The 25376-nt window shown below is 40.2% G+C and overlaps 1 protein-coding gene across 1 annotated transcript in view; it reads right to left on the bottom strand.

The window, feature by feature from the left end:
* agbl4 (AGBL carboxypeptidase 4) overlaps positions 1-25376 on the bottom strand; it is an 854548-nt gene that overhangs the window by 117206 nt on the left and 711966 nt on the right. The window contains exon 10 of the mRNA XM_043699224.2: positions 10930-11082. Coding sequence (XP_043555159.1) covers positions 10930-11082 — 153 coding nt within the window. The remainder of the gene's footprint in view (positions 1-10929; positions 11083-25376) is intronic.

Below are 25376 nucleotides of genomic sequence, written 5' to 3'. Positions count from 1 at the left end.
GAGGTGTTCTGTCTGTACTATAAGAGGACAGGCTTTCAGTTGATACTGTGATAAGTCCTTTGGTAGTGGAATGTTTAACCCTTGAGTCCTCAATGTGTCCTGCTTGGATTGTTTTCCTTCTACTGACTGCAATTTGTGGCTTCAGTAAGAAAAACCTAATCTGAGGCTGTCTTCTAAGAAGTAATTCAGCTAGTGCTCTGCCAGTGAGTCTTGTTAGGATCAATAAACAAACATTCACAAGTTTGCGAATTACTGACATCTGATGTTTTTTTCAATTTGCATTGAACATTTGTTTCACAAGAGGCTGCTTAATAATTTGTCCTGTGTGCTCTGCTGCTCCCTTCAAAACAAAATGATATAGTGGAACTCCAGACTGTTTTACTCCATTCATAGTCAGCAAATTTGGAAGCTAATGAACAAAACCCAAGTCCATTGCCATACACAATTTCCTCTGGGAGCCTACAGGAAGCTAATAAAGTCAGCAAAATTCTAAAATTTTGCTTGTTGTTGTTTGATTCATCAGAACCCCCCAGAACATTAAACCATTGAAAGCCAATTGTGTGGTCTTAATGTCATACTTTGAAGCATACAAAGCCATAGCACATCTCAGCATTTTGCCTGCAGCTAAAGTGAGTGGTGGGTGCATTGGATTCAATGTAGGCTTTAGAGGCTTATAATCAGTTTGATTGTGAAACTGAGACAAGTATTTATGGAACTTTCTTCCTTCAGAAATCAAAAACAATACTTTTCACTCTATCTAAGCAGAATGTCATTCATTGGGACTGAGGGTGCATGAGGCAAATGGCAATCAGTCTCTCCTCACCAGTATCCAATACCTGAGAGATCACAGAATATATGCGATATAGACAGGCATGATGTGTTACCTTAATTTTTTGGACACAATATACTGTTCAAGCACTGAACCACGTTCCAGACTACTTTTGAGCTGCACACAAATCTGTTCCATGATCCTCTTTTGAAATTTTTCAAAATTACAATAGACAGACAGCTTTTTCAAAACCAGATAAAATCTCCAATTTCCTCACTGAGAAAATGATTCCTTGTCCCAAAAGAATAGCTTTCTGCAATATCCAATGGCTCGGGATTGTGAACAGTAACCTACTGCTCAATCTTTCAAAAAACTCTGCCAGTGTGTCATACAGTTCTAGGGTTGTTTCAGAGAGAAATATCTGTCTTTTCCTTTCCCACAATTTCTGGTCAACAACTGGATGATCATGAACATCAAGGGTATTATCAGCAATGAAATCATCTCCATACACACACCGATAGATTCTCAGACAAAACTGCATCCTTCCAGTCACCCAATAATACTTGTTGATGCAGCCATTTTAAATGTCAGTTCATCCAAGTCGACAAACAATCGACAAACAGATTTTTAAAGTTAATTCTCAGAGAAAAAAAAGACTCACAATCCCACTACTTATTTGCTGGAAGCTTCTGCAAACCAAACAGTCACATTTCCAATCTCACTTTATTGCCAACTGTAATATTTTTGCAGGACAAACTAATGACAGCGCACCACATGGAAACGCAAACACTCAACAAATTGGTCTATTTTGGAAACAGCTGAAATTAAATATGAAAAATACGAATGGTCAAAAAAGTTGTTATAGTAGTTGGTGGGGGAGGGCAATCTGCCTGTAGGTGCTTATGAAGTCTGCAGAAAGGAAGGTCTTCAAATCCACTGGGAGCAGCGTCTGTCTCACCTGTCTCTGGGAGACTGCCCCCCAGCAGTCACACTGTCTCCTGATGTCTGGTGATTTGGACACTGACTGGAAAATTCTTTTCAACCTCTGACAAAAGATCTTATTTGGCCTTTCACAAAGTGCCCAGCCACTCCGTGGTTTTGCCATATTTCCATTCCACCTTTTGAAAAAATAACTTGAGGGTGGACTGGAGCCAGTATGCAGGCTGTGGAAATTTACATGCCTTTCTGCCTTTCTCAAGTAGTCACATATTACCACAAATAAAATAACCAGTAGACCAGCTAATAGTTTCTTTTGAGTTGTTGCAGTAAAGAGATGCTTTTTTTGCTTGAAGTAAAAAGAATTCTGATTCACAGGAGATGGATTTGCAGTAACGGGAATTTGCTTTTTTAATCTTGTTTCCACTTTCTGCTTTTAAAGATCAGGACTTACGTCAAGTATTCATGAGGCTGAATTTGCACAAGAAACCTTTCATAGGGGTTTGTCCTCAGAGTTCTCAACATGGACTCTGAAAGCTCATGGTTTCAGGTAAACCAAGGGCAAGGAAACCTCTGATTTCCTCGTTCTACCCTCCCTCAGCTGAGAACAACACTTGGAGGAAGCACTGAGTGCGGCAATGGTGCAAAATATACTCCAAGTGGAGCTTTCAGTGTCCACCACAAAGACTGGCTCGGCAGCAGCACGACTAAGTGAGCTCGTCAGGTTCCAAAGGGTATAACTGCTAAACTCGGTTTACCCCAGGTAGTGAAGGATACAACAAGAAGGAAAAATATACTAGAACTCATCCTCACCAATCTGCCGGCCGAAGACGATCTGTCCATGACAGTATCAGTAAGAGTAACCACTGCATAGTCCTTGCAGAGACAAGTCCCACCTTCACATTGAGAATAACCTGAATCATGCTGTGTGGCACTATCACTGTGCTAAATGGGACAGACTTCGAACAGATCCAGCAACTCAAGACTGGGCATCCATGAGGAGCTATGGGCCATTAGCAGCCACAGAATTATACTCCAGCACATTCTGCAATCTCACAACTCAGTGTTCCCCCACTTAACTATTATTATCAAGCCAGGAAACACCCCTGATTTAATGGGAAGTGCAGGAGGGCATGCCAGAAGCAGCACCATACCTAAAAATAATGCTTTAACCTTGTGAAGCTACCAAACAGGGCTACTTGCAAGCCAAAAAACAGAAGCAGCATGTCATTGACAGAGCTAAACATTCCAACAATTAAGGGGTCAGATCTAAACTCTGCAATCCCGCCACATCCAGTTGTGGATGGTAGAGGACGATTAAACATGTCACTGGAGATGTCTCCACAAATATACATATCGTCAATGATGGAAAAGCCCAACACATCAGTGAAAAAGATAACGCTGCAGCATTTGCAGCAATCTTCAGCCAAAGGCAAATGGATGATCTATCTCATCCTCCTCCAGTGATCTCCAGCATTACAGATGACAGTCTTCAGCCAATTTGATTCACTGCACATGCTATCAAGAAATGACTGGAGGTCCTGGATACTGCAAAGGCTATAGGTCCTGACAACATTCTGGCAATAGTACTGAAGACTTATGCTCCAAACCTGTCAGGTTCCAAGAGATCGATAGTGATAGGGGACTCTCTAGTCAGAGGACAGAAAGGCATTCCTGCGGTTAGCAGAGATAAATCAGAATGCTGTGTTGCCTCCCTGGTGCCAGGATCAAGGATACCTTGGAGAGAGTGCAGAGTATTCTTAGAGGGGAATGGGTGCACATTGGAACAAATGACATAGTATGGGAAAAGGATGAGGTTCTGAAGGAAGAATATAGAAACTTAGGCAGGAATTTTAAAAAGAGGTCCTTGAGGATAGTAATGTCTGGATTGCTCCCAGTGCTACAAGCTAGTGAAGGTAGGAATAGGAGGATAGAGCGATGAATGCATGGCTGAGCAGCTGGTGCAGGGGAGAAGGATTCACATTCTTGGATCATTGGAATCTCTTCTGGGAGAGAAGTGATCTGTATAAGAAGAATGGATTGCACCTGAATTGGAAAGGGACTAATATACTGGCAGAGAGATTTGCTAGCGCTGCCCAGGAGGATTTAAACTGGTAATGTGAGGGTGTGGGACCCAGGGAAATAGTGAGGAAAGAGATCAGTCTGAGACTGGTACAGTTGGGAAAAGGAGCAAGTCAAACAGTCAGGGCAGGCAGGAACAAAGCAGAGAACGAGGAAGGACTGATAAATTAAACTGCATTTATTTCAATGCAAGAGGCCTAACAGGGAAGGCAGATTAACTCAGGGCATGATTAGGAACATGAGACTTGGGATATCATAGCAATTACAGAGGCGTGGGCTTCGGGATGAACAGGACTGGCAGCTTACTGTTCCAGGATACAAATACTATCGGAAGGATAGAAAGGGGGGCAAGAGAAGAGGGGGAAGTGGCATTTTTGATAAGGGATAGCATTACAGCTGTACTTAGGGAGGATACTCCTGGGAAAACATCCAGGGAAGTTATTTGGGTGGAACTGTGAAATAATAAAGGGATGATCACCTTATTAGGATTGTATGGCAAATCCCTGCAGTAGTCAGCAGAGAAACAAATTTGTAAGGAGATCCCAGTTATCTGTAAGAATCATAGGGTAGGGAATTTTAACTTTCCAAATATTGACTGGGACTGCCATAGTGTTAAGGGTTTAGATGGAGAGGAATTTGTAAGTGAGTACAAGAAAATTTTCTGATTCAGTATGTGGATGTACCAACTAGAGAAGGTGCAAAACTTGACCTCCTTTTGAGAAATAAGGTGGGGCAGGTGACTGAGGTATCAGTGGGGGAGAGCTTTGAGGCCAGCGCCATAATTCTATTAGTTTTAAAATAATGATGGGAAAGGTTAGACTGGACTTAAAAGTTAAAGTTCTAAATTGGAGAAAGGCCAATTTTGATAGTATTAGGCAAAAAATTTCAAAAGTCGATTGGGGGCAGATGCTTGCAGGTAAAGGGTCAGCTGGAAAATGGGAAGTGTTCAAAAATGAGATAACGAGAGTCCACAGGTGGTTTATTCCTGTTTGGGTGACAGGCAAGGCTAGTAGATGTAGGGAATACTGGATGATGAGAGAAATTGAGGTTTTGGTCAAGAAAAAGAGGAAGCATATGTCAGGACAGACAGCAGAGATTGAGTGAATCCTTAGAAGAGTATAAAGGCAGTAGGAGTACACTTAAGAGGGAAATCAGGACGGCAAAGGGGACATGAGATAGCTTTAGCAAATAGGGTTCATAAGAATCCAAAGGGATTTTATAAATACATTAAGGACAAAAGGGTAATTAAGGAGAAAATAGGGCCCCTGAAAGATCAGCAAGGCAGCCTATGTGTAGAGCCACATAGGAGATGGGGGAGATACTAAACAAGTATTTTGCATCAGTGTTTACTGCAGAGAAGGACATGGTAGATATAGAATGTAGGGAAATAGATGGTGACACCTTGAAGCATGTCCATATTACAGAGGAGGAGATGTTGGATGTCTTAAAAGGTAGATAAATCCCCAGGACCTGATCAAGTGTACTCTAAAAACCAGTGGAAAGCAAGGGAAGTGATTGCTGGGCCTGTTGCTGAGATATTTATATCATCGATAGTCACAGGTGAGGTGCCAGAAGACTGGAGATTGCCTATTGTGGTGTCAGTATTTAAGAAAATGGTAAGCAAAAGTCAGAGAACAAGAGATCACCGTGCCTGACATCGATGATGGGCAAGTTGTTGGAGGAAATCTTGAGGGACAGGATTTACATGTATTTGGAAAGGCAAGGACTGATAAGGGAAAGTCAACATGGTTTTCTGCTTGAGAAATCATGTCTCACTAACTTGATTGAGTTTTTTTAAACAAGTAAAAAAGGGGATTGATGAGGGCAGAGCTGTGGACATGATCTATCTGGATTTCAGTAGGGCGTTCAACAAAGTTTCCCATGGAACATTGGTTAGCAAGGTTAGATCACATCGATTACAGGGAAAATTAGCCATTTGGATATTGAACTGGCTTGATGTTAGAAGACAGAGAGGAGATTTGCCTTTCAGACTGGAGGCCTGTCACCAGTGGTGTGCCACAGGATTGGCGCTGGGTCCACTGCCTTTCTTCATTTATATAAATGATTTGGATGTGAACATTTGCGGTATGGTTTACGAGTTTGCAGATGACACCAAAATTGGAGGTGTAGTGGACAGCAATGAAGCTCATCTCAGAGTACAATGGGATTTTGATCAGATGGGCCAAAGGGCTGAGGAGTGACAAATGGAGTTTAATTTAGATAAATGTGAGGTGTTGCATTTTGGAAAGACAAAACAGAGTAGGACTTATACACATAATGGTAAGGTCCTGGGGAGTGTTGCTGACCAAGAAGGCCTTGAAGTGAAAGTCCTGAGGAATGTTACTGAACACAGAGATCTTTGAGTGAAGTTCATAGTTCCTTGAAAGTGGACTCACAGGTAGATAGCATAGGGAAGAAGGGATTTGGTATGTTTTCCTTTATTGGTCAGAGCATTAAGTATAAGAGTTGCGGCTGTACAGGACATTGGTTCGGCCACCTTTGGAATATTGTGTGCAATTCTGGTCTCCCTCCTATCGGAAGGATGTTGTGAAACTTGAGAAGGCTCAAAAAAGATTTACAAGGATGTTTGCCAGGATTGGAAGGTTTGAGCTATAGGGAGAGGCTGAATAGACTGGGGCTGTTTTTTCTGGAGCTTCAGAGGCTGAGGGGTGACCTTATAGAGGTTTATAAAATCATGAGGGGCATGGATGGGTAAATAGACAAGATCTTTTCCTGGAGTGGGGAGTCCAGAACTAGAGACAATAGGTTTAGGGTAAAATGAGAAAAAATTAAAAGGGACCCTAAGGGGCAATGTTTTTATGCAGGGGGTAGTGTATGTATGGAATGAGCTGCTAGAGGAAGTGGTGGAGGCTGGTACAATTACAACATTTAAAAGGCATCTGGATAGGTATATGAATAGGGAGGATTTAAAGGGATATGGGCCACGTGCTGGCAAATAGGACTAGATTAATTTAGGATATCTGGTCAGCATGGACGAGTTGGACAGAAGAGTCTGTTTCCATACTGTACATCTCTATGACTCTGTGACTCTATGTCCCCATCCAAGCCAAATTGTTTCAGTACAGTTGCAACACAAGCATCTACTCCACAATGTGGAAAATTGCCCAGGTGTGTGCTGTTCTTGGAAAGCAGGACAAATCCAATCCAGCCATTTACCGGCCTATCACACTACTCTTGAAAATAACAGTGCTATCATGCAATGCCTGCTAATAATAATTGGTTTGGGTTCCACCACTCAACTCCTGACCTTATTGCAGTCTTGGATCATACGTGGACGAAAGAACTGGATTCCAGAGGTGAGGTGAGAGTGACAACCATTGACATCAAGGCCAGATTTATCAGAACGTGGCATCAAGAAGCCCCAGCAAAACCTGAATCATTGGGTATTAAGGGCAAACTTTCTGCTGTTTGGAGTCATGCCTGGCACTTTGGAAGATGGTTGTGGTTGTTGAAGATTAGTTATTTCAGCTTCAGGACATTCCTGAAGGAGTTCCTTAGTGTAGTTTCCTGGGCCGAACCATCTTCAACTGCTTCATCAATGATCTTCCTTCCATCATAAGGTAAGAAGCAATGATGTTCACTGCTGATTGCACACTGCTGATTGCACAATGTTCAACGCCAATCGTGATTCCTCAGATAATGAAGCAATACATGTACAAATGCAACAAAATCTGGACATTACCCAGGCTTAAGTTGACAAGTGGCAAGTAACACTTGCACAATACAAATGTCAGGCAATGACCATCTCCTATAAAAGACCTCCATCATCCCGTGACATTCAATGGTGGTATCATCCCTTACTATCAATATTCTTGGGGGTTACCATTGACCAGAAACTCAACTGGATTCTCTACATCCAAACAATGGCTACAAGAGCAGGTCAAAGACTAGGAATATTGCAGTGAGTAACTCACCTCCTGACTCCCCAAAGTCTGTCCATCTTTGACAAGAACAAAACAGGACTAGGGCAGCAGATACATGGGAAGAACACTACTTGCAAGTTCCCCTCTGTGCCACTCACATTCCTGCCTTGGAAATATAAATCTTTCACCGTTGCGAGGTCAAAATCCTGGAAATCCCTTCCTAATGACATTGTGGGTCAACCTACAGCACACGGACTACAGGGTGGTTCAAAAAGGCAGCTCACCCACCTTTTCAAGGACAATGGGAGACTGGTGAGAAAATCTGGCCAGCCAGCGATGTACCATGAGTAAATTAGAAAAAATTTGACAGTGAAGGTCCATCCACTGCCCATTAGTTCCATCGAACTGAATCAAGTTCTGAGGACTGGGATAGTTGCATGGATGGTATTGGTAGATACTGAGAACTGCAGACACTGGAGATCAGAGTGGATAAAGAGTGGAGCTGGAGAAAGCACAGAAGGTCAAGCAGCATCAGAGGAGGAGGGGAGCCGACGATTCAGGTTGGATCCTTTCATTAGGACTAGGATTGGTATTTAAACTCTTAACTTTCGGTGTCTAGCCTCAAAAAACCCATTGCTTGGACATAGTGAAAGAGATGTCTCCCTTGAGAAATTCAAAGCAGAAGAGGCTTATTTTTGCATTACAACCAAACCCTGAAAGCACGGACACTTCTTCCATTCCAAACTTGCCAAGAGGAGAATTACTTCACACGATATGATTTTTTATGCTCATCCATTTGAGTGGGTGTATTGTGTACCTGAAGGTTGACAGTCAGAAAAGACAAAAAAAACATAATTTTGTCACGTCCCACTTTCCAATCCTGCCTAAACTGAATATTATTAAGTTAACAAGACTGAAGAAATTTGACCCCCATGTGCTGAACCTTCCCTGCAATGATGGGGAGATTGAGGAGATTTCTACCTTGGGGCATCTGTCTTCAGAAAAAGTTCTCTGACTGGAATAGGAGAGATCCAGGACAGTTTTGCGCCTGCAGATTGGAGGCAGCCAGGTGGGATCTAAAATGGAATAAATTGGAAATTGTTGGACTTCAGAATCTGAGTCTTGCCTGCCATGTTTAAGTGTCTGCAGAGTCTGAACAACTCCAGTCCATTATGTTTTTGGGTAAAACAAAAAAAAACAATGAAACACTCAGACAAAATCCCACGCACCCTTCATGGAAACTAGACCAACATGGTACTCCAGCAAAACAGGCAGACAATGGATTCCTGAACACACATACTTTCCTATTTAAGTAAGTATAGTTTGTGTTAGAATGGTGTCTATGTCTTAAAGTACTGTGTAAGTAATGTACCAGTCTATATTGGTGAAGATTTCACTGCTAATTCAGTTCATGTACTTCCTGATAACTAACATGAGTGGCATTGTCAGCAGTATAAGAACAATCTTCCATCCCACTTAATGTGACTGGTGGGGAGTAAATTTATGAAAGATAAGTAGGTATAATGTATCTGTTGCAATCATGCAAATGACTCAATACCCAAATTTCATCAGCTTTAGTCTGTTTGTTCTATTTGCTCTGCTTCATTAGTATTTGTACCAAAGAAGTCATGGCCTTAGAAATTTCAAAATTATTTACTTTAATGTAAGAAAATCTAATATTTGTGAAACAACAATGCAAATGAAACATTTCACTAACAATGGATACTTTAGTTTGTATCCAAAATTTGTCTAACTGAAATAAACTACTATTAATATCATCTTTGAGAGAATGTTTATCAATTTCCAAAATATCAACCAGAGAAAACATAAAACAGATTGAAATTCCTATTGGAAGGATGTTGTGAAACTTGAATAAGAAAAGGTTTACAAGAATGTTATGATTTGAGGATGCCGGTGTTGGACTGGGGTGTACAAAGTTAAAAATCACATAACACCAGATTATAGTCCAACAGGTTTAATTGGAAGCACTAGCTTTTTTGGTACGCCGCCCCTTCATCATTTGGTTGTGGAGTACACATTTGTAAGACATAGAATTTATAGCAAAAGTTTACATCACACTGTAAACTTTTGCAATAAATTCTGTGTCTTACAATTGTGTACTCCACAACCACCTGATGAAGGAGCAGCGTTCCGAAAGCTAGTGCTTCCAATTAAACCTGTTGGACTATAACCTGGTGTTGTGTGATTTTTAACTTTGTACAAGGATGTTGCCAGGGTTGGAGGATTTGAGCTACAGGGAGAGGCTGAATAGGCTGGAGCTGTTTTCCTTGGACTGTCAGAGGCTGAGGGGTGACTTTGTAGAGGTTTATAAAATCATGAGGGGTATGGATGGGGTAAATAGACAAAGTCTTTTCCCTGGGATTGGGGAGTCCAGAACTGGAGAGCATAGGTTTAGGTTGAGAGGGGAAAGATATAAAAGGGACTCAAGGAGCAAATATTTCACACAGGGTGGTACGTGTATGGAATGAGCTGCCAGAGGAAATGGTGTAGGCTGGTACAATTACAACACTTTATTTTTGAAATTAGATTAGATTGAAATAGATATACAGTATGGAAACAGGCCATTTGGCCCAGCAAGTCCGCACTGACCATTGAAACAGTAACCCACACAGACCCATTCCCCAACCCTGTATTTACCCTGACTAATGTACCTATCATTATGGGCAATGTAGTATGGCCAATTTACCTGCCTTGCACATCTTTGGATTGTGGGAGCAAACTGGAGCACTCGGAGGAAACCCATTCAGATACGGGGAGAATGTGCAAATCCCACATAGACAGTCATCCGAGGTGGGAATCAAACCCAGGTCCCTGGCGCTGTGAGGCAGCAGTGCTAACCACTGAGCCACTGTGCCGCCACTTAAAAGGCATCTGGAAGGGTATATGAATAGGAAGGTTTTGGAGGGATATGGGTCGGGTGCTGGCAAGTGGAACTAGATTAGATTGGGGTATCTGGTCAGCATGGATGAGTTGGACCGAATGGGTCTGTTTCCATGCTGTACATCTCTGAGACTCTATTATTCTCTAACATGGGATTTCAGTAAGTTATTCCCCATGGTTACTTCATAATTTTTGTAAATTGACACTATATCAAAAACATGGTTCTTATGAATGAATGAAATATTTTCTGAAGAAATAGACAAAAAAAATGCTACTGAAGTGAAAACAAATGTGTAAAGACCTGGTAAAGCCTTGAAATAACAAAGTTACTAAAGTAATTAAGGAAAATCTGCTTACAAATGAAAAATCCTCAGCATTTTGGCAGAGAAGCCGAGGAAAGACTGCTTGCCTCTGGAATCTCTCTTCATCCTCAAAGATGTTTCCATACATAAATCCATTCATCATAGTTGAATGAGCGTGGATGTCAATGTAGAATTCCATGCTTGCTTTCTGTTAGAGAGGATAAAAGTCAACATAAAATGTAACTTGAAAATACATTAACTAGCTTCAAGGTTGAAATGTTTTACTTAAACAATTTAACTTTGCCTTCTCCTGAATAAGTAAAGGTCAAACCTTTAGGAGATTAATTCTAAAGTGAATAAAAGTATATTGTGCTAAGTGGCTGGCTGTGAAATTTGAAAGTGGCCTGGTGGACGAATTTTAAAGGAATTGAAACTTACAGTCATCTTAAATTTATAATTTTGTGGTTTGGTATAAAGTATGAAATGATGCAATAGATACTGTCTTGATGATTAATTCCCAGATGCATTGCTTGTACATCTGTTCTGGAGAGAAGTTACTGAAACTGTAATTACCTGCAAAATAATAGGACTCCAAATACATTGGATAATGTGCTCATTTTTATTCAATGAACCAGACAGGAATATTATTTTGCCATATTGGCATATATTATGAAAACATAAAGAAATTTTACATAAAGTACACACAAAAGATTCTCTTTTCGTAATACTTTCCTTTGATTTTTAAGTAGTTTTTTTTCATAACAGATTTTTCAATGTTCTTTCAATAGATATCTTGGAAAGTCATGCAGCTGCATTAAGGTTTTATCTGTATCCACAGCAATATTGAGCTTTCTACATGACTGAACTGAGCTCTGCAATGCAGGATTTCATATAATACCTTTTTAAATATGTTTGTTTTGAACTTTTGAGCAATAAATAATGAACTTTCTCTCTTCAGTGGTTTCTGTCACTACACATAAATAAAGTAAAATCCAAATTTTGAGAACCTGAAAATGTATCAGTATAAAACTTCTCTAGTTGGAAGCAATGGGAAGACTTAAATTTCTAATCAATAAGAACTGTACTGAAAATTGTAACTCAAAAAACAAGTGATAAATAATATACAGAAACATCACAACATTATCTATTCAGGATAACGCTTCTATTCCTAAGGTCATAAACACATAGTGGAGCACAAGCAACTCTGTTTTAAATTCTGTTCACAGCAGAAGCAATTTCCTAGTGTGCAAAGTGCTGTCAGCAGCTCTGATGTTTGTGTATGAAATATAGACAATATGACTGGCCCATCGGCAGCCATGTCAGGCTGATGGATGATGCCTGTAAAGAAGTAAAGCGGTTGCTGTTAGGGCCAGTCTATCAGAGGTTTGAAGGAGATTTAGCCTTAATAGAGGTAAAACTCTTATAATCAGCAAATTTCTTCAGATAATGGAAAAAGGACAAATCTGAAATATAAAGTACAATTTCCATTTCTGGTATAGTATGGCAGAGACAGCACAGGCAGACAGACATAAAATATAATGGGTATGTTCATAAGCTCAGTTAATTCATGGTATGTTCAGAATAACTTAAATTTGCACATATCAGAGCTTATTTATATTTCATATGCAACACAATTTCTTAAAAATATTTGAAGCTCTGACAGCAGACTTATATGTCAAACTGCAAGCATGTACACTGATGAATTAAAGAAAAAATAGCTTTAAGGGATTGTATTCATCTTTATGACAGACCCAATACATTCATTTCTGCTCAGAAATTAATTTTCTAATATTAGAAAAGGTCAAAATAAACTATGTAGAAGTCCCAGACATTTTTTCATCTTCAACAAATTATCTCAAATGTCTTTGTCAGATATAACTTGATAAGATTTGGATGATATGTGTTAGTGGGAATCAACTGATCAAAATGAATTCCTTTCAAGTTCAATAGATAGATTAGACACTGTTGAACAAGAAATGGCTCTATATTCTATTTCAGGGGAGTTCAATATACGTAAATATTTAATAGACTTATTAAAATGTTGATTTTGGCTGAATGATCATTAGAAACTGAACTTCCAGATAATATCGTCCCAAATTGGTACCATAATTTTAAATAACTCCAAAAATTTTTCACATTGTGCAGTTCAGATTCAACAGCCAAATTTCTATTTTTTGTAGAAAAATAGGATAAATCTATATTTGTTAGCTGTAAACAGTGAAATATGTATTTTTTGAAAAGGGAATAATTAACTTCAATTAAAAAAAAGATAGTCACAATACTCCTGAAATAGTGATGTCATGTATTATTTATGAAGCAACTAACAAGTGACTTCAATGATGTAAGTATCAGAATGTTCATTAATCCAACTGTGGAATAATTGTAGACAACAGATTGATGCTATCAGAATGCAATTTGGTTATGGCATCAATTTCAAATCTTTGTAAATCCTGCAATAGCGTTATAAGAATATTACTGACTGGGGAGAATTGCTCCTTAAGTATGCAAAGAAAGTAAGTATGCAAATATGTTATTGCACAGTGAATACTGTCAATGGAAGGATAGATGGAAGTACATAATTTCATAAACCTTAGGAGTACAAAGATATGTCATGAATAATGTGATAAATTAGAAGCCCAGAACATATTGAAAAGTCGTAGCCAAAGAAATTTAAGCAAAGCGTGTCAACAAAAATGTAAAAGAAAAAGACTAAAAGTGAAAATAAGAAGTTATGCAATATACATTTTATATATATAATTATGGGAGAGAAAATGTAAATAGAAAGAAATATTCATGTCTTAAATTAATACGTATCAGTTCTTACTGCTCACAGTAATAAAACCTGCAGGTGATTGACATTTAAGACAGATGATCATGTAAGATGTTCTAAAAGATGGAACAGATGGTAGATCAGAAAATCTAATCTATGGTCCTAGATATAAATGAGCTACTTCCAAGTCATTTCGGAGAAACAGTTTGAAAAGTTGTTGGAACTGTGGAGCTCAGAAGACAAAAGGGATCTTAGTGTAGAATGTGGTGCATTATTAGACCTATGAATTCTCCAAGAATCCTTCCATAAATGGTGGTCGAGTTCTGTGCAGAGGAAATGCAAAAAACAAACATTGCTAATTCACATTAAATTAATATGGCACAGATTATTGACTGAATGAATTGCACGGAGATACTTCTGACCTCAATTAACGTGATTCAGAACGATCAAATTCATGGTCTTTGCATTTGATACAGAGATCTGATCAAATTCATTCTGAATCACTGTGGTTATGGCATCATCATCATAAGGATTCCACTCTGGGTCAGATGTGACACACTTTCAGAATCCTTCCTCCAGATCAATTCATTTTCCACACCAAGAATTGAACTGGTCTTTTCATATATTCTGAATGACATGAACACTCTGTGCACTAATAGTATCCCGCGATTTGAAAATGAAACCAAATTTCAAAGGAGTAGCATGCATACTTCCATTCTAATTCCATGCACCTATTCCATGTGGTGTGAACATGATATTTGACTGATTGTTGAGACACATGTTTAGATATTGGACTACAGACTAGGTCCCCTTGACATAACTGTAATGCATCTGTTACTTATTCACAGGCACCTCTCGATCTAATTTGTTATATGGGACCTGAATATTCATTAGCTGTGTTCCTTACGTAGGCCACTGTGGTGCCAATTCCATCATCTATTTATCCATGAAGTCACTCCTTCTTCATCAATTCAGCATGCATTTAACCTCCTGCAGGAAACATGATGTTCAGCATGTATTTACATTTGAAAATTGCCATAGAATTTAATTTCCTTCCATCAATCATGCCATCATGCATCTTGTTGTGTCATGCTTATTATTTTTACTTGAAATGTTTTAGAACTTTCCACTCACACAGATTGGTGGTTGAGCATACCAAATTTCATGGGTGTGTTATCCATGTTGCTGACATCATTTAATGAGTATTAGTGTTTTGGTGACTGTCAGAAGATGAATCATTGAAATTGATAATTTAACACCAAGGCTTTTTTAAAGAAGTTTCTGAGCAATCTTGCAATACTAAATTATTTCCACCAACTAGCAGTTGGTTTGAAATATTTGTTGGACTCGGGGTTTGATTTGACACATTTAAGCATTTACAGCCCAACTAAGTTGTTGAAGTTTCAGTAGGGGATTACTTTGGGAATAGAGATCACAATTCCCTAAATTTTAGAATATTCCTGGACAAAGGCGATAGTGGTCCTAAAGGAAAAGTGTTAAATTGGGGGAAAGTCAACTATAGCAAAATTCAGCAGGAGCTGGGGAGTACAGTTTGGGAGCAGCTGTTTGAGGATAAATCCACATTGGTAGGTTTTTAAAGACAGGTTGATTAAAGTACAGGACAGACATGTTCCTGTGAAAATGACGGATAGAAATGGCAAGGTTTGGGAACATTGGATGACAGGTGAAATTGTGAGACTAGCTAAAGGAACAAGGAAGTATACATAAGGTCTAAGTGACTGAAAACAGATGAAGCTTTGGAAGAATATCGGGAAAGTAGGACCAAAATGAAATGAGGAATTAAGAGGGCTTGGGGTGGTGGTTCATGAAATATCTTTAGCAAATAGTGTTAAGGAAAATCCCAAAGCCTTTGATTCGTATATAAGATGCAAGAGGGTAACTAGAAAAAAAGTTGGCCTGCTCAAGGACAAAGGAGGGAAGTTATGCGTGGAGTCAGAGAAAATGGGTGAGATTCTTAATGAGTACTTTGCATCTGTATTCACCGAGGAGAGGGAATGACGGATGTTGGGGTAAGGGATAGATGTTTGATTACTCTAGGTCAAGTTGGCATAAGGAGGGAAGAAGTGTTGGGTATTCTAAAAAGCATTAAAATGGATAAGTTCTCAGGTCCAGATGGGATCTATCCCAGGTAACTAAGGGAAGCGAGAGAGGAAATGTAGTTGTCATATCCTTGGACTTCAGTAAGACATTTGATAAGGTTCTCCATGGTAGGCTGATAGAGAAAGTTAAGTCGCATGGCATCCAGTGTACAAGCTAGATATATAATGAACTGGCTTGGCAGCAGGAAACAAAGAGTAGTAGTGGAAGGGAATTTCTCAAAATAGAGAATTGTGATCAGTGGTGTTCCACAGGGATCCATGTTGGGACCACTGACCTTTGTGACATACATAAATGATCTGGAGGAAGGTATAGGTGGTCTGATTAGCAAGTTTGCAGATGACACTAAGACTGGTGGAGTAGCAGACAGTGAAGGGAACTGTTGGAGAATATAGCAGAATATAGATAGATTGGAGAGTTGGGCAGAAAAATGGCAGATGGAGTTCAATCCAGGCAAATGCGAAGTGATGCATTTTGGAAGATTCAAGAGCGAACTATATGGTAAATGGAAACGTACTGGGGAAAACTGAAGTACACAGAGATCTGGGTGATCAGGTCCATTGTACCCTGAAAGTGGCAATGCAGGTCGATAGAGTGGTCAAGAAGACATATAGCATGCTGTCCTTCATCGGACAGGGCATTGAGTACAAGAGCTGGCAGGCCATGTTACAGGAATTGTGTAGGACTTTTATTCAGCCACATTTGGAATACTGCATACAGTTCTGGTTGCCACATTGGCAAAAGGATGTGGATGCTTTGGAGAAGGTGCAGAGGAGGTTCACTAGGATGTTGCCCAGTTTGGAGAGCACTAGCAATGAAGACAGGTTGTAAGAGTGGTAGTCAGGTTGTATTGGAGTATGCAGCACCTTTGTGATTTCCACTACTCTTGCAAAGTCATGTACCTGTTCTTCCTGCATCTCAATACTGAAAGAGTAGACTAATGAAGTTCCCTCTCCTGAAGCACAATGTCTCCTTGATATCCCTAATGCAGTAATGCATGATGTTGTTTAATCCAGATTGGATGGATGATGAGGCATGAAATCTTAACATGACAGCAATCTTAATGACCACTGGCAGTGCAGTTCTTATCCTGTTTTGTAGGCACAGGTCTAGATGGAAGAGGTAGCACATGATTACATAAGAGGGACTAGCAACAATCAGTCAGGTGATCAATAGCAAGCATTCAACTCAGGTCCCTTTAAACTCTGCTAAACCTCTTGAAAAATGCCAGCACAATTATCTTTTGACAATTTTAACGCAACTGTTTCAATCTTATACTCTAATCCCTGACAATAGAGGGCAATATGCTATTTGCCTTTCTAATTGCTTGCTGCTCCTGCATGCTAACATCTTGTGTTTCTTGAACAAGTACACCAAGCCTGCTTGAAATCAACATTTAAAACGTTCAAACCTTTTAAAAAATATTCTGCTTTTCTATTATTTTTAAAAAAGAGTACATGTTCCAAATGAAAAGCTAGAACTGTGAGTTGTAATAGAAGTACTTGTTCAGATTTCAAAGATCTGTGTTATTATCTTTACTTACCGATTGTATTTTTGACATTAGGATCTATCTACTCCTTATTAGCTACTATCTTAACATGATTACATTCTCTACAGTATAGAAACAGGCCCAAGAAGTCCACACCGACCCTCCGAAGAGTAACCCACACAGACCCATTACCCGACCATATATTTACTCCAGACTAATGTACCTAATGCTTTGGCAATTTAGCATGGCCAATTCACCTGACATGGACATCTTTGGATTGTGGGAGGAAACTGGAGCGCCCGGAGGAAACCCATGCAGACATGGGGAGAATGTGCAAACTCCACACAGACAGAGTCCCAAGGCTGGAATCAAACCCAGGTTGCTGGCGCTGTGAGGCAGCAGCGTGAACCACTGAGCCACCATGCCGCCCATATTCATAAGTTAATATCTCTTTGTAGCCCGTTAGTATCTTGCTCATGGCTGATATTGCCAAACAACTTTATATCACCAACAAACTTAGGTACATTACCCCCAGTCTCTTCAACTAAGCCAGGAATATAGATTGTAAATAGTTAACACAGCAACACTGTTCTGGCGGCACCCCATTAAATAATGCCTGCCAACTTGAAGAACTTCCCCATTTATCCCAACTTATGCATCCTGAACATAAGAATATATGAACATAAATAAGAGGAGTGATTCATTTGGCCCATCGGGTCTGCTCTGCCATTAAGTAAGATTGCAGCCAAACTGAATAAGCCTGAACTCCACTCTTCCACCTGTTTTGCATAACCCTTGATTCCTTTGTAGATCGAAAATCTGTCAGCATTGAATACATTTGATGATGCAGACTCCACTGCTTTTTATGATAGGTAGTTGCTTTGTTTGGGAGCTGGAGCTACATTATATTAAAAACATTCACTGAATTTTAAAAGGCTGTAAAATGTCAACAAGGGATACTAAATCAAAAACCAGGTGAAGGATAGTCCAGAGCCATGGAGATGGATGGAACTTAACAAGGCTCTGGTTTCAATTTCTGGATTAGTGGTGCTGGAAGAGCACAGCAGTTCAGGCAGCATCCAAGGAGCAGCGAAATCGACATTTCGGGCTAAAGCCCTTTTACCTCTGGTTTCAATTTACCAACTTGTAAGTGGGAGAAGTGAGTTGCAATTTGAAACTAGAACAGTAACTGAAGCAAAATGAAATCAGACACCATAAGTGCTGTCAGTAGGTTCCAGAAAGTTAGAAAGCCATTGATAATTCAGCATAGTGGAAAGTGGGGATGAAGAAAGCCACAGGAAGTATTTGTTTGATGTAGCTAAGAAATATTGGAGCTCAGAAAAACCCAGTGGGTCGCTTAGTGAAGCTAAATAACATGCCTGAGAGTTGGTGCTGAGGAGCAGTCTCAAGAATTGAGAGGAATTCAGTTTCAAAGCATTTGTTCAACTATGAGAGAACAATGTAGCAAATTAATTGTACAACCAAAACAGTTTCAAAGTACAGAACGATAACACTCAGGCATATTAGATACATGCAACACTACACAACATAATGCAATTCATATATATTCAGTATATCCTGGTTAGTCATCCTTTTATCATGCAAGAAAGAAAGTATCAATTAACCAAAGGTCAAAGACACTTGCTGCTCAAATGTTTCCTGTGGGTCTTTTGGTCATAATTGAGATCAGCAGTGACCTTCACAGACAGTACTACCTTAATATTGATGGTTAATTGTGCCTGCAGAGAATATATTCATTCAACCACACATTCATTCTGGTGAGTATGAGCTCTCCCATGCACTTCTTTTCCAGCATGGTCATGTAGCTCACTCTGCTGTGGTAGAGTTGTTGCCTTCAGAGCACTTAGATGTGAGTCAGGCATATCCCACAACCTCTGTGACTCCTGATTATGATTTTCTCTTCTTACTGTGACTGTTATATGAAAATCAGTAGATGTCACAAACTTTGACTAAACAAAGGAATTAGTTGTCTCTTGATGTGCTGATACTTAAAAATATACCCATTTCCTGACCTCATTAACAGAAGGTCCAATTTTGAATAATCACACTTTTTGACTTGACTGACACTCTCAACTGTGCCACATTATCTTATTATTTGATAAAACTGCTTATCTTGCCAGTCCAAGTGCAGATTAATCTGTCCATTAAACATCTTTACAACAGGAGCTCTACACTGATGTTAGATTCACTGGTCTATGGTTCCCTGATTTATGCTGTGGTTCTGTTCGCCGAGCTGGAAGTTTTTGTTGCAAACATTTCGTCCCCTGTCTAGGTGACATCCTCAGTGCTTTGGAGCCTCCTGTGAAGCGCTTCTGTGGTGTTTCCTCCGACATTTATAGTGGCCTGTCCCTGCCGCTTCCGGTTGTCAGTTTCAGCTGTCCGCTGTCATGGCCGATATATTGGGTCCAGGTCGATGTGTTTGTTGATGGTCAACAAACACATCGACCTGGACCCAATATACCGGCCTCTACAGCGGACAGCTGAAACTGACAACCGGAAGCGGCAGGGACAGGCCACTATAAATGCCGGAGGAAACACCACAGAAGCGCTTCACAGGAGGCTCCCAAGCACTGAGGATGTCACCTAGACAGGAGACGAAACGTTTGCAACAAAAACTTCCAGCTCGGCGAACAGAACCACAGCAACGAGCACCCGAGCTACAAATCTTCTCACAAACTTTGAACTCCCTGATTTATCCCTACCACTTCTTTCCAATAATGGTATCAAATTAGCTGTCCTCCAGTCCTCCAGCACCCTCTGGCACCCTTCCTGTGGCCAGAGAGGATTTGAAAACTAATGTCAGGATACCTGAAATCCTCTTCCCTTGTTTTCCACAGCAGCTTGAGATACAGTTCATATGGGCCCGAGGCTTATCCACTTTTAAGCTTCCGAAAGCCCTCCCTCTCAACTGTAACTTGTTCAAGTAAACCCCTGTCCTCCTCCCTGATTTCAATATCTACATCATTCTTCTCTATTATTGATACAGATGTAAAGTACTTCTTTAAAACCTCATCCAGATCCCCCAGTTTGATCAACGATTTGGCACTTATGTTTTGTCCCTAACAAGTCCAACTCTTTCTCTGGATATCCTTTTGCTAAAACACCTTTGGATTATCCTTTATTTTACACACCAGTTTTTTTTTTCATTTTCACTTGCATAATTTTTTTTAAGTAGTCCCCTGCATTTTCTATAAGTCTCCAGGGTTGTTCATGAGGTCCCTGACATTTCTGGTTCCACTCCAGCTTTATGAGAACATGTTCGCCCTGCATTTTCAGTACTTATTTTTTGAAAGACTCCCACTACTCTGATACAGATTTTCTTTCAAACAGCTTCTCTCAATCCACCTTGGTCAGATTCTGTCTTACTGTATTAAAATTGGCCTTCCTCTAATTCAAAACCGTTATGGTTCATTTTTGTCCTTTCCATTACTTCATTCAACCTTACCAAAATGCTCTTTCACTGATACTTCTACTGCTTTCCCAGCCTTGCTTCCTAAAATTAAGTCTTACCCTGGACCATATAGGAATTTCTCAATGTTGGCTAAAAAGCTATTTTGGATACATTTTAAAAATTCTACCATCACTTTAGCTATCTCAGTTAATATTACTATTTTTTGACTATTGTAACTAAACATTCTTGAAATTTGCTGACATATCTAGCCTTCTATTTCTCCCTGACTGTTTAGGGATCTATAGTACACTGCCAAGAAAGTGATTGCTCCCTTTTTGTTTTACATTCTACTATAATGTCTCCACTGTTGATCCTTCTAACATATCATCCTTTTAATTTCAATAATAAACTCTTTGATCAATATTGGAACATTACCTCTTCTTTTACACCCTGGCTTCTCTCACCTGAAGTTTCTACACCCCAGAATATTGAGCTGCTCATCCTGCCCCTCCAGTATTGATGTCATATTCACGTGATAATCAGCATCCTCAAATTCATCTGTCTTACTTGCAGTACTCTTTGTTTTAAAATAAATACCAACACAACATTGTAAAGCTCTCTTATGTCTTGACTAATTATGTTTTACCTGACTTGTCTTTTTCCCACACTTTCCGTGCATCATCTACTACTGTAGCTCCACGCTGTATCCCATTCCCCTGCGAAATTAGTTTAAATCCCCTCCAACAGTTACAGGCCTACCCTCCCACCCCTCACAAGGATGTTGGTCCTGTTGAAGCTCAGATACTTCCTGCTGGATTTGTACAGATCCCACCTTCCTCAGAAGCAGATCCAGGAATTGAAAACCCTTCCACCTGAACCAACTCTTGAGCCACACAATCTCTTCGCCAATTCCTATACTCACTAGCACATAGCACATGGACTATGTTGTGGTTCTGTTCGCCGAGCTGGAAATTTTTGTTGCAAACGTTTCGTCCCCTGGCTAGGTGACATCATCAGTGCTTGGGAGCCTCCTGCGAAGCGCTTCTTTGATGTTTCCTCCGGTGTTTATAGTGGCCTGTCCCTGCCGCTTCCGGTTGTCAGTTTCAGCTGTCCGCTGTAGTGGCATGGCATTCATCCACAAACTCCATCAACAAACACATCGACCTGGACCCAATATACCAACCACTACAGCGGACAGCTGAAACTGACAACCGGAAGCGGCAGGGACAGACCACTATAAACACCGGAGGAAACATCAAAGAAGCACTTCGCAGGAGACTCCCAAGCACTGATGATGTCGCCTAGCCAGGGGACGAAATGTTTGCAACAAAATCTTCCAGCTCGGCGAACAGAACCACAACAACGAGCACCCGAGCTACAAATCTTCGCACAAACTTTGAACATGGACTATTCTAGAGATTACAACCTTTGAGGTCCTATTTTTTAATTTGTGACCTAGTTCCCTAAATTCTTGTTGCAGGACCCCATCTCTCTTTCTACCTATGTTGTTAATATCAATATGAAATACGACCTCTGACTGTCCTGAGGCCATTCAGTGATATCCTTGACCCTGTCCCCAGTGTGGCAACACTTCATCCTGCAGTGACATCTGCAGCTGCAGCTACACCTGCCTGTAACTCTCACTTTTGAGAACCCTACCATTATTGCTCTTTCTCTCTATCTGCTCCTTGCTTTCGCAGTTCGGTTTTGATTGCACCCCCCACATGCATTGGCACTCTCACCGTTTTCCAGAATAGAAAAACTGTGTGTGAAATAGGGCTTTCCCGACTACTTCAATTCTTCTGGCCGAGGGTCACTGATTTCTTCCTTGACTAAATTTCCTCAATTTGTCAGATAAGCACATCTGAAAATGTACCATCTTTATAACTCTCTTCTAAATGAATGCACTACAATACCCCCAACTGATTCACCAGCTCCAACGCTTGGGCTTAATTTGATCAAACCTGTGGCCAGGATCTAATTTCCCAATAAATTGCAGGTCTTGACCTCTGCCATACTTTTATTTAAATAAACTCTTACCCTACATATAAGAAGTAGAAAATTAAGTAAGCTTTATTTTAAAAAGAAAAATCTAGAACTCTTACCTGTCCTTTGTAAAGCTTTAAAGTGGACAAAACCAACTTACCCACTACATACCAATGAGCTCACTGTTTTTCCCTGATGTCAGCTTTTTGTCAACTATTTTGAATTTTGACAGGGCTCCTGTTGGGGTTTAACTGATGCTCTGACTGAGCTTGATCTGGGCCTTTCCCCTCAGGCTTTTATCAGGAAGCTCAGTTCCTACTGTTCAACTTCAGGTTCACTCTGCTGCTGCACCGTCTGACTCCGATTCAAGTCAGAGTAGACTACAGACTAGAAAGGTCTTATCCTTATTTATGTCCCAAGTCCCACTCTCGTCCAGTCTCCCAGTTCACTTCACAGTGACAATGACTTGCTTCAGACTCCTCCCAGTCCACTTCACACTGATTCTGATCTGTTGTACCCTTCTGTCAGACTCATTTTTTTGTCATTTTTACAAATGAATTCCAAGGATGTGAATTTTACTGGCAAGGCTGTGGTTTGGTTCCATCTCTATTTGTCCTAGAGAAGGAGTGGTTAGTCAAGTTCTTGAATCACAGCAAGTACAACCATTCTGCTGTTATGAATGTAGTTTCAGGACTTTTACCCAGAAATAATGAAGAAACCATGATGAAGTTCGAAGGCAGGGTCATGTATGGCTTGAAGGTGAAATTGCACATGATAGAATTGCATGCATATGCCTGGCCCTTCTAAATCAGAGAGATCATGTGTTTGGAAGGTGCTGCCAAAGGATGCTTGTTGAGTTGCTGCAGTGCATACTGTAGATTAATAGCACTACAGGCACTGTGCACCAGTGGTGAAGCGGTAAAATGTTAAAGATGGTTGGATGGGTTACCAGTAAATTAAGTTGCTTTGTTCCGGATTGGGTCAAGTTACTTGTAAATTGCTTGAGCTGCATTGATCCAGACAAGAGAAGGGTATTCTATCATACTTCAAATTCATGCCTTGGAGATGGTAGGGAGAGGCTTTTGGGAGTCAGGAGATGAGTTGCTTGTCAAATTATTCCCAGTTTTTGATGTGCTGTTGCAGCCACAATATATACAGCTGGTCCAACTTGGAGAATCCCACCACAGTCTATTGCTGCTCACTGGAGCTAAGTATTTCATTATATGCAGTCCAACAGGTGTAAGAACAGCTTCTTTCCCACTGTCATTAGACTTTTGAATGGACCTCTCAAATTTCAAATCTAATGCTGATCTTACTTTTGAACATCTCCTGTGCAGTCGTAACTTTGTATGCCTCGCTCTGTTCACCCTATGGTCTGTATGTCCTTGTATGTTATGATCTGTCTGTACTGCACGCAAAACAAAATTTTTCACTGTACTTAGGTACGTGTGATGAGAATAAATCAAATCCCATCTAATTCATTCTCTAAACCACTGAGCCATACCTTTGTCACTCACTACTCTAAGCAATCTAGAGCTGATCTGATGACAGTTTATGGAAAGAATCTGCATACAACCCCAATTTAGATACATTCACTTTCTTCTATATAAATTCAGATTATCAAAACCTTGTGTTAGCTCAGCAAACTGCGTATGCAATCATTTAATATTTTGCAGATTGAACTAACGTAGCCCTGACCCAGATTAACACCGAAATTATTCCAAATCTTTTTCATCAAAGTAGAATCACTGCAAAATCCACCCATTACTAAACAACTAGGCTTCTGCCCATTGTATTCATGCTGGTTATTATTAAAGCAATCTAAAATTATCTTGTGTTTTCCCATAGTTTTGCACTTTTTGGCATTCATTCTGCTGCTGGGACGAGAGTGGAACACAGCTGAATATAGAAACATAGGGCTCATTCATGTATTTTTTTGGCTAAGTCCAAGTTGGGTCAAGTTTTCTGGAGAGTTTCTTATCACGAGGGCTACCAGAGTTTCTCACCATATCTTACCAAACCAATCTCAACAATTACCTATTGATATCTGTTGAAAGATTGGCATCCCTTATGCATGCATTATCTTTAAAACACCACTGTGAGCCCAGATGAATCATCACTACCATTCTGAGGCTGCCCTACTTGATCAGGTAGGTATGCACAAGATGTCACAGCAGGAGAAGATGGTATTGAGTTTCTCCGACAGCAACCTTGAGGTTCGGGCAATTGGGATGGTGCAATAATGAGGTTCCTCTTCCTAGATGACCATTAAAGGAGTCTACGCCATCAGCCCTGAGAAGCTTGGTTTGAGGTTGCCGCCAGGATCAATGTTATTCTAGAGTAGAGGAATGGTCAGCAAAAGTCTCTGCTACGGTAAGTGCCATGCTCTTTTCTCTGCCGTATTATACTGAATCTATCACTGCCACAGACATCTCAGTCACGTGCTCTGTCTTATTTCTCAAGAGTAGGTCAAGTCTTGCACCTTCTGTAGTTGATACATCCACATACTGAATCAGAAAATTTTCTCACACACACTTATCAAGTTCCTCTTCATCTAAACCCTTAACACTATGTCAGTCCCAGTCTCTGTTTGGAAAGTTAAAATTCCCTACCATTACCACATTATTATTCTTATAGATAACTGAGATCTCCTTGCAAATTTGTTTCTCAATTTCCTGCTCACTACTGGGGTGGGGTGGGGTGGGGGTGGGGTCTACAGTACAATCC

The sequence above is a fragment of the Chiloscyllium plagiosum genome, unplaced genomic scaffold (assembly GCF_037043375.1).
Source record: "Chiloscyllium plagiosum isolate Xiang-an unplaced genomic scaffold, Cpla_swu_hap1 HiC_scaffold_9, whole genome shotgun sequence".
NCBI lineage: Eukaryota > Metazoa > Chordata > Chondrichthyes > Orectolobiformes > Hemiscylliidae > Chiloscyllium > Chiloscyllium plagiosum.
Note: the sequence above shows the minus strand (reverse complement) of the source record. Positions and strands in the feature narration are given on the sequence as shown.